The sequence below is a fragment of the Rhinopithecus bieti genome, unplaced genomic scaffold, assembly GCF_001698545.2.
Source record: "Rhinopithecus bieti isolate Rb0 unplaced genomic scaffold, ASM169854v2 scaffold_19459, whole genome shotgun sequence".
Taxonomy (NCBI): Eukaryota; Metazoa; Chordata; class Mammalia; order Primates; family Cercopithecidae; genus Rhinopithecus; species Rhinopithecus bieti.
This window is the reverse complement of record NW_016809864.1, coordinates 216,127-231,671: the sequence shown is the minus strand read 5'-3', so window position 1 is coordinate 231,671 and position 15,545 is coordinate 216,127. Positions and strand designations below refer to the sequence as shown.

General features: G+C 40.4%; 1 protein-coding gene across 2 annotated transcripts in view; it reads left to right on the top strand.

The window, feature by feature from the left end:
* The window catches only part of GRIN2A (glutamate ionotropic receptor NMDA type subunit 2A), a 443,108-nt gene that overhangs the window by 252,908 nt on the left and 174,655 nt on the right, over positions 1–15,545 (top strand). For both annotated transcript variants that reach the window (XM_017890721.1, XM_017890720.1), the window contains exon 4: positions 271–863. In XM_017890721.1, coding sequence (XP_017746210.1) covers positions 271–863 — 593 coding nt within the window. The remainder of the gene's footprint in view (positions 1–270; positions 864–15,545) is intronic.

Below are 15,545 nucleotides of genomic sequence, written 5' to 3'. Positions count from 1 at the left end.
AACTAGAGGAAAATGAGAAGAATAGATGATAAACAAGCAATAATAACAGACATCCTTCCAGGACCTGGCTGTGAGCTCCTGAGTACAGGGGCTTCTCTCCTCTCTGTATTTGCAGGATCTGTTCTGGAGTCTGGCATATAGTAGATGCTTAGGAATGTCTACAAATGATTGATGTGTGATTTACTTTCCTTACTTCTAGGATGCAGTTTTGTGCCTCTGTATAAACCGCCTCCTGCCTCATCCTCTGTTTTACTTTCTTTTCACTGACAGGATCCGACGTCTACCTTCTTCCAGTTTGGAGCATCCATCCAGCAGCAAGCCACAGTCATGCTGAAGATCATGCAGGATTATGACTGGCATGTCTTCTCCCTGGTGACCACCATCTTCCCTGGCTACAGGGACTTCATCAGCTTCGTCAAGACCACGGTGGACAACAGCTTTGTGGGCTGGGACATGCAGAATGTGATCACACTGGACACTTCCTTTGAGGATGCAAAGACACAAGTCCAGTTGAAGAAGATCCACTCTTCTGTCATCTTGCTCTACTGTTCCAAAGACGAGGCTGTCCTCATTCTGAGTGAGGCCCGCTCCCTTGGCCTCACCGGGTATGATTTCTTCTGGATTGTCCCCAGCTTGGTCTCTGGGAACACGGAGCTCATCCCCAAAGAGTTTCCATCGGGACTCATTTCCGTCTCCTACGATGACTGGGACTACACCCTGGAGGCGAGAGTGAGGGACGGCATTGGCATCCTAACCACTGCTGCATCTTCTATGCTGGAGAAGTTCTCCTACATCCCTGAGGCCAAGACCAGCTGCTACGGGCAGATGGAGAGGCCAGAGATCCCGATGCACACCTTGCACCCGTAAGAAAGGGCTTGTTGTCTCCCAAAGAGGGATGAGAGTTTTGCTGTTGTCATTGTTTGCTAGCTTACATACTCAGTGTTGGAAATATGCACTGAAAATGTACGATGTTGTGTGTTTACTTATGGGATTTTTATTTTGCTCTCCTCTCTTTCTCTCATCTCATTTGTAAGATAAGTCACATCAAACTTTGTTTCCTACAATTTACCTTCTTTTTCTACTCAACAATATATCTTGGAAACCTACATCTGGGATCGATCGATCTGTCTATCTATAGCTATATCTCAAGTGTATCTGTAATTTTTGTAACTCAAACATTTGAACCCAGACAAGTCTAACTTCAGAGCCCACATCACATTCTTCAATATGGTATCATGGTGTCATGATTTAGTTATCCAATCTGCATAATGATAGAAATTTAGGAGTTATTTTTCTTTTATTAAAAAAAATTTTGTGGGTACATAGTAGGTGTATGTATTTATAGGGTACATGAGATGTTTTGCCACAGGTGTGCAATGTGAAATAAGCACATCATGGAGAATGGGGTGTCCATCCCCTAAGCATTTATCCTTTCAGTTACAAACAATTCAATTATATTCTTTAAGTTATGTTAAAATATACAAGTAATTTATTATTGACTATACTCACCCAATTATGCTATCATATAGTAGGTCTTATTCATTCTTTCTATTTTTTTTTTTTTTTTAACCCTATTAGTCATCCCCACCTCCCGCCCCAACCCCAATACAAAATGTGTTTATTTATAGGATAAGTGAAGTATTTTGGTAGAGGCATACAATGTTTGATAATCACATCAGGGTAAATGGGGTTTTCATCACCTCAAGAATTCATCATTTGTGTTATAAACATTTAATTTAGGGATTTTGTCAGATTATTTTCCTATTAGAAGCTAAACAACAGTGATCATCTTTATACATGTCTGTGCACATGTGCAAGTTTTTTTCTAGGGTTGATTCTAAGATACAGGATTTTTGGGTCCTAATTCATGTGCATTTTTAAATGGAAGCATCTATTGCCACATTGTCCTGCAAAGTAACAACACCAATTTATAGTCACACCAACAGTTTGTGAAACCACCCAGTTTCCCACGTCCTCACCAACATGTTATGCTTTGGGGAAACTTCCCACACTAGTGCTCCTGGTCTCTGTTTGATTTTGCATTTGATTTTTTTCCCTTCTTATATTCTAAGTATTTTTGTAGGTCATTGGAAATCTTGGCAAACATTACTCGCAGAACTGCATTCTATTCCATTATATGAATGTATCATAATTTATTTACTCCCATCTTGGCGAACATTTAAGTTAAATTTTAGGTTTCTGAGAAGTGTCATTGTTCCTTGTGGCCCATCATTATGGTTAAGCTGTTGAGATTTAGAATGATCCCTCCTATCCCCATTTTGCATGGTACTCTGCCTGATGTTCACGGATTTAATTCATGCTTTATTCCTTAGATAATGAGCAGTGTAGAACTCTGATTAATGGCCTCAACTCTGGAGTTAGACTTGTCTGGGTTCAAAGCTTGTCTCATCCACTTTCTATATTACTTGCACAATCATTTTACTTTTCTGGGCCTCGGGTGTTTATTGCAAAGTGATGATAATAGCATCTAATTTCTGGGTAGCTGTTCTCAGGCCTCAGCAGGCATCAGAATCTCTGGGAGGACTTGTTAAGACACAAATTACTGGACCTCAATCTCAGAGTTTCTAATGTAATAGAAAATATGGGGTAAGCCCCAATAATTTGCAATTTCTTTCAAGTTTTGGGGTGATGCTGATGTTTGTGGTCTAGGGACTGTGCTTTGAGAGCCAATGTTCTAGAGATTGTCGTATTCATTGAGGTGCTGCATGAAAAGTACTGTTTAGCACAGTATTTACCACCTAGTAATATTAAATAACTTCCAGAGTGATCAGTGAAGTTTTTGGTCATCAGAAATTGTAGTCAGCAGGCTAGGTGTGGTAGCTCATGCCTGTAATCCTAGCACTTTGGGAGGCCAAGGTGGGTAGATCACTGGAGGCCAGGAGTTCAAGACCAGCCTGGCCAACATGGTGAAACCCTGTCTATACTAAAAATACAAATGTTAGCCAGATGTTGGTGGAGCGTGCCTGTGATCCCAGCTACTCAGGAGGCTGAGGCAGGAGAATCACTTGAACCCAAAAGGGAGAGGCAGAGGTTACAGTTAGCTGAGATCGTGCCACTGCACTTCAGCCTGGGTGACAGAATGAGACTGCATCTCAAAAAAAAAAAATAATTAAAAAAAGGAATTACAGTCAACAAACTATGTTGGTTTATTGCCAGCAGGGTACTATGTCACTCTGAAATGTTTCTGGAAGGTTTTAGGCCTTTGAATCTGCTACAGTTCAGAGGCTATCTCTGAACTGTGGCTGGAGGGGTGTGTGTGTGTGTGTCGAAGTAGACAGAATATACTTCTTTACAATGAACATAAATCTGAAAAATGAACCTTGAATTGAGAAATCACACTCCTTTGACATTTCTCCATCCTCTGTCCTTTTACTCTCTTTAGTAATCCTGTTTCTACACTCCCACTTTCAGCATTTAAAATAATTGTCCAGATATCAGGAAGGAACTCAGATAAATCAGCGTGAGACATGGGAGTCTCTTACAGAGGTAGGATTGCTGCCAGCCCAAAGACATAAGCGAGGCTAATGAATTCTCACTCCCATAATAAGATGTGCCCTACAGCTGGAATATTCAGAAATGTATAATTTTGATGGAAACATAACTCAATTTTATGGCAATTGAAATATAATATATACAGGAAAAGGAATTCTAGAAGGATAATTGGCAAGACGTTTAGATCCCTTTCCAGTGACCACCCTGGATTCTATTATTTTTTTAAAAGAATAGAATTTTCTGCTGCTGTGAAATGCTGTTGCACTATTTCCCGAAGTTATGCCTTTAAATGCAGCAATTTTGTAAATGGTATTTCCGCCCCAGAGAAGCAATGCATCAAGTGTGGTAAGTTGCCATCCACTGCTTGGTGTTTAATGAAACATCTCTCCATCCATGCAGGGCTGGTGGTGTCCACCCAGTGTGTAAGTTTGGATAATGCATAAGCAGTCTCTCCTTCCCACACTCTCCCGCAGTCCCTGATGCCCACCCCAGGGAACAGTGGAAACCTGCCAGGCTGCCCTTGACAGGGAGCTGGAGAAAGCCCAAAGAAGGCATTTAAAAAAAAAGGATTAAGGGATATGTGTGTGTGTGTGTGTGTGTGTGTGTGTGTGTGTGTGTGTGTGTGTGTGTGTATTTGTTTGTTTTTGTTTTGTTTTTGAGGCAGAGTCTCACTCTGTCTCCCAGACTGGAGTGCAGTGGCATGATCTCGGCTCAGTACAACCTCCTCCTGGATTAAGCAATTCTCCCACCCTGCCTCCTAAGTAGCTGGGACTACAAGCGCACACAACCACATCTGGCTAATTTTTGTATTTTTAGTAGAGACGAGGTTTCACCATGTTGGCCAGGCTGGTCTCAAACTTGTGACCTCAGGTGATCCACCCGCCTTGGCCTCCCAAAGTGCTGGAATTACAGGCATGAGCCACTGCGCCCGGCCAAGGCACTATATTCTTCTATTCTCTATCTATCGTTGCTTCCAACCAACAGACTCTGCGCTAACCCCTGGGATACATAGATGAATTAAGATATAATTTCTCTCCTCAAACACAATACAGTCTGATCAAGGTGGAGGAAATTTGTCTAAAGACAGACTTCGGTAATAAGAATTCTTTTTTTAATATTGAAGAAAGAGTAGTACAGAAAACTACAGAATCTGATAAAATACCCAACTCAATATTCATCATAGAGAACAAAGTTAAGGATGCCAAAGGTTAATGTTTGTTTCAACATTTTAAAAGAAATAAAACACTAATGATAATGTAGAAGTTCTGATTATGTGTTTCCCTGTCCCAGTTTTCTCCTCTTCTCTCCATAGAAGGGAAAACATGTACATGGATTTGGATGTAAACCAAATTCATCATCATGTTTTCGTACTTTCAATGCACATATATGTGTAACCACATTCCCAATGCATACTTCTGTCTAATGTATACAGATGGTGTCTAATGTATTAGAACTTCCTTTACCTCAACCTTATGTTTTCAAAATCCTTCTATGAAGATAATTAATTGCATTTATTTTATTGATGATATTGTTGTATAAATGTTTCATCTTTAATAATTCCTCTTTGATGGACATTTAGGTTTTTTTATAGTAAGATATTTTTCAGTCTGGATAGCTGAAAGCAGAGAACAGACCTATCTGTAGCCTGAGTCAGATCTATTAGCTTGTTCAGTAGAAGCCCAGGACTCTCGAGTTGGGAGTTCTTCACTTCAAGCTTAAAAGTTACATTTGCAGCTGGATTAAGGTCTTACTCTGCAAAGCATCTGGTAAACAAATAGCTCTCACTATTCCTCCTATGTAGTAGGGAAGTTACAAATAGCTCCAGAAGAAGTTCAGATGAGGTCATACCTCATGTCTTTGTGGTGAGTTACTGAGGGGATCTGGGATCCAGCTTTGACTGGTTGAGAACAAAGTCATGGGGCCAGCTAGACATGCCACTTGGTGGTCGTCATGGACTTTATTTATAATCTCATGCAAAGAGCTGGTGCAGTTAGGATATTGAAACATTGATTTATTGCTCATGGGTTGGGCGTGGTACCAGGGGCTGCTTGCAAGGGAAGGTATGTTCACGACCTTACCACCAACCTGTTTCTGTACATAGAGTTTCAGGGAAAAAAAAGAAGTACAGGAAAGGGGGACATTTTCTTCATGTTTAATATTCCTGATTTTACAGAAGACACTTTGAAAAGAGCAGTCAGCATTTTCCAAAGTTCAAAAATAGCTCAGCCATGTTATATAACCTCCTCCTTGCTACTGCAAAGTTATTAAACATCTGTTCCTTCACCAAGCACAGAGCATGTCACAGGTAACTCCCAAAATTGTGAAGGTAAACCATGACCTGTTTGGCCGGTGGAATCCCAGCTGTTGTGTCCAGTTCCATCACAAGAATCTGTCCAGTTCGTGAGTGGCCAGGGCTACCTGGGAGGCAGTGTGGCATCACGGTTAAGAGCATGAGCACTGGGGCCAGCCTGCGTGGGTTCGAACCTGATCTGTACTTTTTTAGACTTAGGACTTTGGGTGAGTCACTGAACTCCTCCACGTCTGCTCCCTCAGGTGTAATATGGGGATAAGAAAAGCATTTGCATCTTAGACCAGTATGTGGTGCATGCAAAAGCAGTCTGTAAATGGTTACTACTGTGGATGAAACTTGTAGATCTAAAGTTATTAGGCCAGGCGTGGTAGCTCACACCTGTAATCCCAGCACTTTGGGAGGCTGAGGCAGGCAGATCACTTGAGGTCAGGAGTTGGAGACCAGTCTGGCCAACACATGGTATGAAACCCTGTCTCTACTAAAAAAAAAATACAAACATTATCTGAACGTGGTGCACACCTGTAGTCCCAGCTACTTGGGAAGCTGAGGTAGAAGAATCGCTTGAACCTGGGAGGTGGAGGTTGCAGTGAGCCGAGATCACGTCACTGCGTTCCAGCCTGTGTGACAGAGCAAGACTCAGTCTCTCAAAAATAAATAAATAAATAAATAAAGTTATGAGTGAAGCAAGTGTCTCTTCATGCCACAACCCATGATATTACCATTTGTTCATTCAAAAATGTATTTGATGTCTTCTATATGCTAGGCACCAATTATTTGTAGTTGGAGACACAAAAAGGTCATCATGTGATTATCGGGCAGGGCAGCGCTGTCATTCTTCTGTTGTTTGCTCTGAGGTTTGTGGGCCAGTGGAATATTCCATAGTAGAGGCCCAGCCTCCCAAGTTGGAGGTAAGAAAGAAAAATGTCCTTATGCTAAAGCACAGCACCTAATAAGAGGAGTAGGATCTGAATGACTCAATGCTCTGTGATTATTTTCAAAGCTTCTTTTTGGTAGCTTTTATTTATTTCCTCTGGTGCTTAAAGCTTTAGTCATTAATGCCTATTTGGGGCTTGGTTCAAGCATGAAGACCCAGGTGAAATTCATATCACATTTTAGCCTGTGGTTTTGTGAAATGCAAAGCTTTAAGTTTGTGCTGTGAGTGCTGTGTTTGTGTATGTCTACAAGTGTTTTTGCACACATATATGTGCATGTGTATGTATATACACACGTGTGTGCATGTTTACAAGCATTTTTGGTGTACGTGTGTGTCTTTCTCTCTGCATGTGTATATGTGTTTCTTCTTCCACAAAGGAGGGGACACATTTTATACTTATTGAAGAGGAGATCATAGAAGGGAGAGGGCGGATGTTTTTCAGACCAAAACCCTCTTATCAAAGGATTACCATGGGAGAAATATGGCCATTGGGAAGAGGGCAGTGTGGCATCAAGAAAAGTTCATGGGCTAGGTAGTATGACAGACTTGACTATGAATTTACCACATATTTACCAGGTATAAGTTATTAACAACTCTGAACCCAGGAGTTTTCCTAAAGTAAGATAGACATCTCTTCTTATTGTAGCATCTTAAAGTATATACATTTAGCATAGTGCCAGGCGTGGAGTAGGCATTTTACAAATAACAGGTCATTATTATAATTTTCTTTTTCTTATTGTGGTCATCATCATCATTATTATTATAACTTTATACTTGTTACGCTGCAAGCTCTGCATAAGCTAGGAAAGTAAGCAATGGAAGTGCATTTCATTTCTCGTCTTTAATTACTGAATTACAACTGTATGTTCTGTGGTTCCCATTTAAGTTAGGGAAGTAGGAGATGGATAAGTCACTGCATTGGAAATCAAGTAGCAGAGCTCGAGTAGATCTATAGCACAAATGAGGGAGCAAAAAAAGTCTTATCCCAGGAGAATTATGAATTAGTATTAAAGGGAAGTTATTTGGCCTCCATTGATAACACCTGGCTTGACCATTTATGTGTTTTGAATTGACTTCTTGATTTATGAAGTCAGGCTTCGGCTTTAAAAAGCAACAGCGTTGTAAATTATTACCCCCACAGGAAGGGAAATAGAAGGAAGATATATACATGAGAAAGCATTTTATTTATGTCTAAGTTATATTGATACTACTTTAAATCTTCATTTCTAAAATAACATAGGAAAAAATTCTTGGTTTAATGACCCATTAAGAGACTGTGCGAAACCTGGTCGACGTATTTTTATTTAATAATTAGAATGATCACTGTTGGTTTTTTGTAATGCCAATAAAAGTGCCTGCTCAGTTAATTCTCTGAGCTTGACCAGAGTTAAAACTTCCCTAGGTGAATGTGATTAACTCTTTGCAAATATTTATCTGTGGGATCACCATATGCTCAACAAACACTTCTCGCAGTGAGATCAGGCACCTCAGAGGCCTAGCTGTCCTGTGGGTCTTTGCTGTGCATCTGATTGGGACTCTGAACTCAGAATTGTGAAAAACAGCCGAGTTCAAAGTAAATCAACAAGAGATTTGAGTTGAGAGAATCCAGAGGAACACAAAGCACATTTCCCAAGGCTATGTGACTTTGTGGAATGTGGATTTAGACAGTGCTGTGTTCAAACCCTCTTATTATCTGGGTTATTCTGGGACAGTTCCTTAATTTCTTTGAGCCTCCATTTCCTTGATTGTAAATAGAGAAAAATCCAAGAATAGGGAGGATGATGACACAAAATACAGGTCTTATACTTAGTTAAGCATCTAGGATATAGTTGGCACTCTACAGGTGTTAATTCTCCTCCTTCCCTGGACTAGAGGCACAGCTTGATCTGGTCCTGATGGACCCATGAGAGTGGGCTGAGCTTTTGGGGGTTCAGCCTGAGTGCTAAGTCAACAGCCTCTCTTTAGCATCATCTCTGTTTGTGGCATCTCTCCTGGAACACAGCCCTCCCTTTTATGGCTGGAAGTCAAAAGAACCGTATGCCAGTCCTGCAATGCAAGTCAATCATTTCCAGTTGGCATCCGATGAATAGCTCGACAAATGGTGGAAACCTGATGCTGGCAGCTTGGGAGGACCAGAAGTTGGCCGTGCCTTTACCTTGAGGGAAAGGTGGTTTGGGTTGCTTTGGGGTCACACATAAAGCACAAATATTGTTCAAATTTGCCTTAGGCCAGATGTAAGTCTTAGGATTTTGGAACCAGCATGCCCAACAAAAAGACACATTGATCTATTTCCTCCAGGGTTGAATACTAGAGAAGTTTTCATTTTGAAATTTGGTAATTTGGTGACATGTCCTAATTATTTGCTGCAACTCTCTTTTGTGAAAAAACAAAGCAAATTAAAGCCCCATCTCTATTTCTCTGGTGCCTTCTGACAGAGTGTATGTTGGGGCTGGGAGGCTTTAATGTGTAGAAACATAGGCTGGTTGGGAGACCATGGCATAGGTCTAGGAAAGAGGAAGTGGTGACTTGGATTACAGTAATAGCTGTGGATTCAGAGAGAAATGGGAAGGCTTAATGCATATATGGGGTATAAAACTGACAAGACTTGAGAGACTAATATGAGGTATTAAAAGAGCTATAATAATAATTTTTCTCTTGTATAGCCAAGTAGATGGTTGTGTCTTTTACTAAACAGAAGAAATGAGGAAAGAAATGTTGGGGAACAGAGTCAGGGACATCCAATTTTAGACATGTTAAATTAGACATACTTTTGAGATATTCAAGTGGAAATCTCAAGTGGGCAATCAGAAGAGTGAGTACAGACCGAAAATGCAATACACAGGATTTGAGCTTATTGATGGCAGTCAAAGCCCTAGGACTGGGCAAGGTCTTGCAGGGGAGAATGATGACTCAGGAGGGCCTGGGTTTAAACCATGAGGAACTTTAACATTAATTGGTAAATAATCCTCCAAAGGGAAGGAGAATGTTGGAGAGAAAGAGTTAGGCTGTAAATTCCAGGTGCTCTTCCCACATGGAAACTCTATTCCCAATGTTGATTTTGTTTTGATGCCTGGTGGGCATCTGCACAGTGTTTGTTCCATGATAGATATCATAGCAGGTCCTGTAAGCCTTCCAAAAATGTGTAATCTATGGCTATGGCGAATATATCTGGGTTTGGTGCATCCTTGCAGAGTTAATCATACAGCAGTTTTATTTAATCAGTACATTGAGAAAGTATATACATATATATTTTTTTTAGGTGGAGTCTCACTCTGTCACCCAGGCTGGAGTGCAGTGCTGCTATCTTGGCTCACTGCAATCTCTGCCTCCCGGGTTCAAGTGATTCTCCCACCTCAGCCTCCCAAGTAGCTGGGATTACAGCCACCCACCACCACACCTGGCTAATTTTTGTATTTTTGTAGAGATGGAGTTTCACCATGTTGGCCAGGTCCTAATCTCCTGACCTCAGGTGATCTGCCCGCCTCAGCCTCCCAGCGTGCTGGGATTACAGGAGTGAGCCACCGCAGCCGGCCAAAAGTAAAATTGATTACACGATGAATTGCCTGGCAAATCATCCCAGCAGTGAGCCCTTTGAGTTTTAAGAAATGAATATTATACTGGGCTTGAGACATGACTCAGATGGCAAGTCAAGTTTTGGTTCTGGAGAGATAGGGAAGTGATGAAGCTTTGGGTCTGGATGGATGAGGAGGTGATGGTTGGTGGAACATTGGGTCTGGAGAGATAAGAAGGTAATGGAACTTTAGGTCTGGACAGATGAGGTGATGGGGCTTTGAGTCTGGACAGATGAAGAGGTGATGGAGCTTTAGGTCTGGACAGATGAGGAGGGTGATGGAGCTTTAGTCTGGACAGGTGAGGAGGTGGATGGGAGCTTTGAGCGGAGAGAATGGGTGATGAGGTGATAGAGCTTTGGTCTGGACAGATGAGTAAATGACGAGTGATGGAACTTTGGATCTGGAGAGATGAGGAGGCAATGGAGCTTTTGGGGTCTGGAGAGATGAGGGAGTGATAGTTCAGGCAGGGGGGAAAACCTCTGTCTTTGTTACATTCTGGACATGATTTGGGCAACATCTGATATTGTACAAAAGACAAAGTTAAAAATCCTTTGTACCAAAAGGGAGAAGCATACAGCAAAGTATAAAGGGGTAGGTGCTCACGACCGATTAACTTATGAGCTGTCCTTGGTTTGCTTTCCTGAAAGAGTATCTGTCTATGCACTTCCTTCTATATATAGGCCAAAAGCTCTCCTGCTCATCCCTTCCAGGTGGGAGCAAGAGAGCCAGAACAGGCCTCTCCACCTGTTCTCTGCCTTTGTCTCCTTGCTTCTTTGCTTCTGTCACTTCTTGCTTCCGTGTGGATGCTGCCTGCCTGCAGGTGTGACTGAGCCCCCGTCCAGGTTCCTGGCGCCTAAAATCCTGGCATGAACCTCAGGGATGGAGGAGTCACGGTCCAGCGTGATGGTGCTAGCTGTGTTCTGCGTGGGCATGGGAGGCCAGCCACATTTCTACACAGGCCTCAAAGTTGGGTAAATGAACTGGCAGATCTGTTGGTGTCTGGTGTACCGTTGTCCAAATCCCCACAGTCAGCTTCCTGAGGATCTGCTTCATTTGGTTAAGTCTTGGCCAAACACAAAGAATAAATCCACACTGCCCAGTTTTCCACGTGATAGAAAATAGCTCTCCTGAGAAATATGCTCATTTCCTTTTCATTTCCATCACTATTAATAAAAGGAGGTTTTAAAATTTTAATTTAATTAATGCATCATTATGTATGTGGGGGTGAGTGGGGAAACTTCAAGTTTCATAGGTTACATTATCTAAGCATATGTATTTTTAAATGTGAAGTATTGGAAATGTGAAAGTATTCTAAGGTTAAGACCATGTATTGACTGCCTCCTGTGTGTCAATCAGTTTAAATACATTATCTTTCATCGTTAGATGTGAGTTAGGATGTTTTTACTACAGGTAGCAATCAAATTAACTCAAAGTTATGTGATTGAATTATTTCCCATAACAAAAATTCCAGAAGTTGTTTGGATTTCAGGTGCAATATAATCAAGCTTCCAGTTCTTTTCTCTATGATCTCTTGACTGCTTTTTGGGCAGTGTGATTTTTTTTTTTCTCTTTCTTTAACTGGCTTCCTCGTTACCTCAAGTTTACTTGTAGCAACACCTGGGAAGACTTCTTTGTGGCCAAATTAGGTCATGTACTCATCTTGGGCCAATAATGGTGATTTTGAAAATACCAGGTACTGACTGGCTTAACTTCAAACTCCTGACCCAGTCACAGAGAAAGCAAATAGGTTAAATCAAACCGGACCTACTCCTGGAGCTGGGAATGGAGAAAACTTCCCTTGAGTTCCATAGATTCTTACAGGAGGCATGAAGTCTCAATAACATTTGAGTTCTGTTAAGAATGAGAAAGAGAAGGCCGGGTGCGGTGGCTCACGCCTGTAATCCCAGCACTTTGGGAGGCCGAGGCGGGCGGATCACGAGGTCAGGAGATTGAGACCATCCTGGTGAACACGGTGAAACCCCGTCTCTACTAAAAATACAAAAAAATTAGCCAGGCGTGGTAGCGGGCGCCTGTAGTCCCAGCTTCTAGGGAGGCTGAGGCAGAAGAATGGCGTGAACCCGGGAGGTGGCGGAGCTTGCAATGAGCGGAGATCGCATCACTGCACTCCAGCCTGGGCAACAGAGCGAGACTCTGTCTCAAAAAAAAAAAAAAAAAAAAAAAAGAATGACAAAGAGATAAATGAATGCTAGATAGAGTATCAGCAGGTCAATTATAAATCATAGTTCATATTACAGATAAGTATAAATAGGACTAGAGAAGTTATAGAACTTGAAAAGAGCCACACAGGTAATGTAAAATGGAACCAGAAGTTACATCCAGTTTCCTTTTGTTCCAAACCCCACATTACAACTTTCAGAGGCTGCAAATTGACCTGCGTTGTGTGCATGTTTTTTTTTTTTTAAACTTAGAGTGTTTTTCCTGTTTCCAAAAGTCAAGTAAGCCCCAATGTTTAAACATTATCATCAGATTTCACAAAAATTATATTGTTGTTTACCATGAAAAAAATGGAGTTAGTGATAGTAATCCCATATCCTGACCTGATAATGATCAACTGGAAGTTGGAAGTGACTGTCATCTCTGCGCAGAGCACCTTAGTCCCCATCTGGGTTGTTTCATTTATCCATGTTACCTCCAGGGCTTCTTTAAGTATTTTATTCCAGGTTGTCTTGTACTCATTTTTATTATTTTTCTCATAATCATCATTCTGTATATTTATTTCCAAAACAAGAACTTGATGATTATTAAGATTGGCAGATATTAGAATGAGCAATAACAGGGAGTTTTGATAGTTCACCTCCAGAGATCTTCATACCTGAGTTAGTACAACTGGAACCATGTACAACATAGGTCTCTCGTATCCTATGTGCTTACAGCATTACTGGTCAAACATTCTTACTTAAAGCTGCAGGTGAAATCATATAAAGCACTGCTGGTGTATGATTTTCTATGATTAGAGGCTTCCCAAGATTGGAGAGGTGCCTCTAATCTTTTGCCCACACTTTCTCAGAACAAAATAAAATGAACTTGGCTTTCAAAATTACAGCTGGGCATGTCTGGGACATAGTCATCTGCGACTAAGTGATCATTTCATGTAGCTGTAGATCATAAACCTCCTTCTTGGTTCAACTTACAGGTGAGAAGTTGAGTTGTTTGTGCCTAGAGTGCCTTACCCAAAGGCAAAAACTTCCTGACTTACCCAAGGAGAGTTCCCCCTTGACAGATTAAATTAATTTGTAGATATTATTTTAAGGCTGGAAGAAAATATTTGCTTTGCTGGGGTGTGCAGTGGCATTATGACATTTGTCAAGTGAATGGCAAACGATGGAGCCTAATGGAACCCATATTACTTGTTTAAGAAATTGTGCTGAAAATTTCCAGTTTGTCATTTAACCCAGCAAACTATTTGGTTCCAATCTAGTTTCATTTTCTTAGTCATACTGGGGGTTTCAATATTTGCTTTAAAAATAAATTTGGGGTTTGTCAATTGTAACTGCTAAGGATATGTTTGACAGATTTAATGGTCTTCTTTACCTTCATTGAATTCCATTCTATTGACTTCTACTTCAGACCAAGATGGACTGTAATATCCCCTACAGACTGAAACAACCAAAATGGACAAAAAATTTGAAGTCATGGTTTTTAAGACCCTGAATATTGGAGTAAAGAAGATAGAAAATAAAATAAGTGAGTTTATATATGGCTCCACTCACCACCTTGAGAGAGTTTCCAAGCTGCAACTTAAGGATAGGGGACTCAAGTCTGGCATACTCCCTGAATGGAAGAGACAGAGACGAATCTAAGAAAACAAAGGCAGCTGGATTTCACAGGACAGAGTACCTGAGAAAAGTGATCTGCATAAATGGAGAACCCTGGAGATCTGCCTAAGGCCCACCTTAGTGTTGAGCTGAGTACTGCTCAATATAAGGGCAAGGACACCACCTAAAGCCAAAGAAAGAAGCCTCCCAAAGATCGAAAATAACAGAGCCCAGGGCTCACATGGAGTGAGGATTAGCCACTAGTCAGTCTAGAAAACCCCGTTATTCATGGGCACTGAGTTGAGTACACAGAAGGTGGTTGTCTCAATAATAGAGAAATAATTAGCTGTAGACTATGAATTGCTCTGACTCTGCCTAACAAATATCAAAAGCAAAATCTGAAAAGATCAAACTGCTTCCAAGTAACTTAGTCATTCTAGAACAGAGCTCAGTGATATTTATAGGAATACAAAAATATCAGCACAAAAAAAGTTAAAATTTATAATTTCTTCCATCCAATCAAAAGTTACCAGGCATGCAAAGCAGCAGGGAAATATAATCCATAATGAAAAAATATCATGTAACGACTTACCCAGATTTAAATGGATGTTGGAATTGGCAGATGGGTCTATTACTATAGAGAGTAACTCTAACTCTCAACTTCATAGGTTCAAAAGTTCAAGTGGAGACATAGAGAATGTTTTTTAAAGAGCCATATCAAACTTCTAGATATAAAATCTACAATGCATGAGATAAAAACTACACTGGATGGATTAATGGCACGTTTGACATTGAAGAAGAAAAAATTAGTGAACTTGAAGACAAAGTAATTTCCCCAAATGAAACTCATAGAGAAAACACAATTTGAACTATGAACTGAGCATGACTGAGGATATTAATATATGTTTAATTTGAATCCCTAAAGTAAAAGGGGACATGAAGAACATTTGAAAATAATGGAATGAAAAATTTTCAAATTTAATGAAAACTATGTAAACCCTCAGTTCAAAAAACTTAAATCCTGAGAATGAGATATATGAAGACATAGCATAATCAAATTTCTCAAAATCAGTTTTAAAGATATATCAGCTAAAAAGATATACCAGAGTTCAAAGCTGTCAGAGGAAAAAAGATATCAGCAAACTTCTCATCAGAAACAATACAGGTTAGAAAAGAGTGCAGAAAAATATTTTGTACTGAAAGAAAACAATGTAAACCTAGAATTCTTTGTACAGTAACAATATCTTTCCAAAGTGAAAATGTAATAAAGACTTTTTAGACATAGAATAACTGAAAGAATTAGCAGCAGATCTGCATTACAAAAAAAATTGAAGTTCTTAAGGGAGAAAGAAAGTAATACCAAACAGAATATGGATCATCACAAAAGAATGAAAAGCAATTAAATGAAAACTACATTGTTAAACGCATGAGGATTTTTT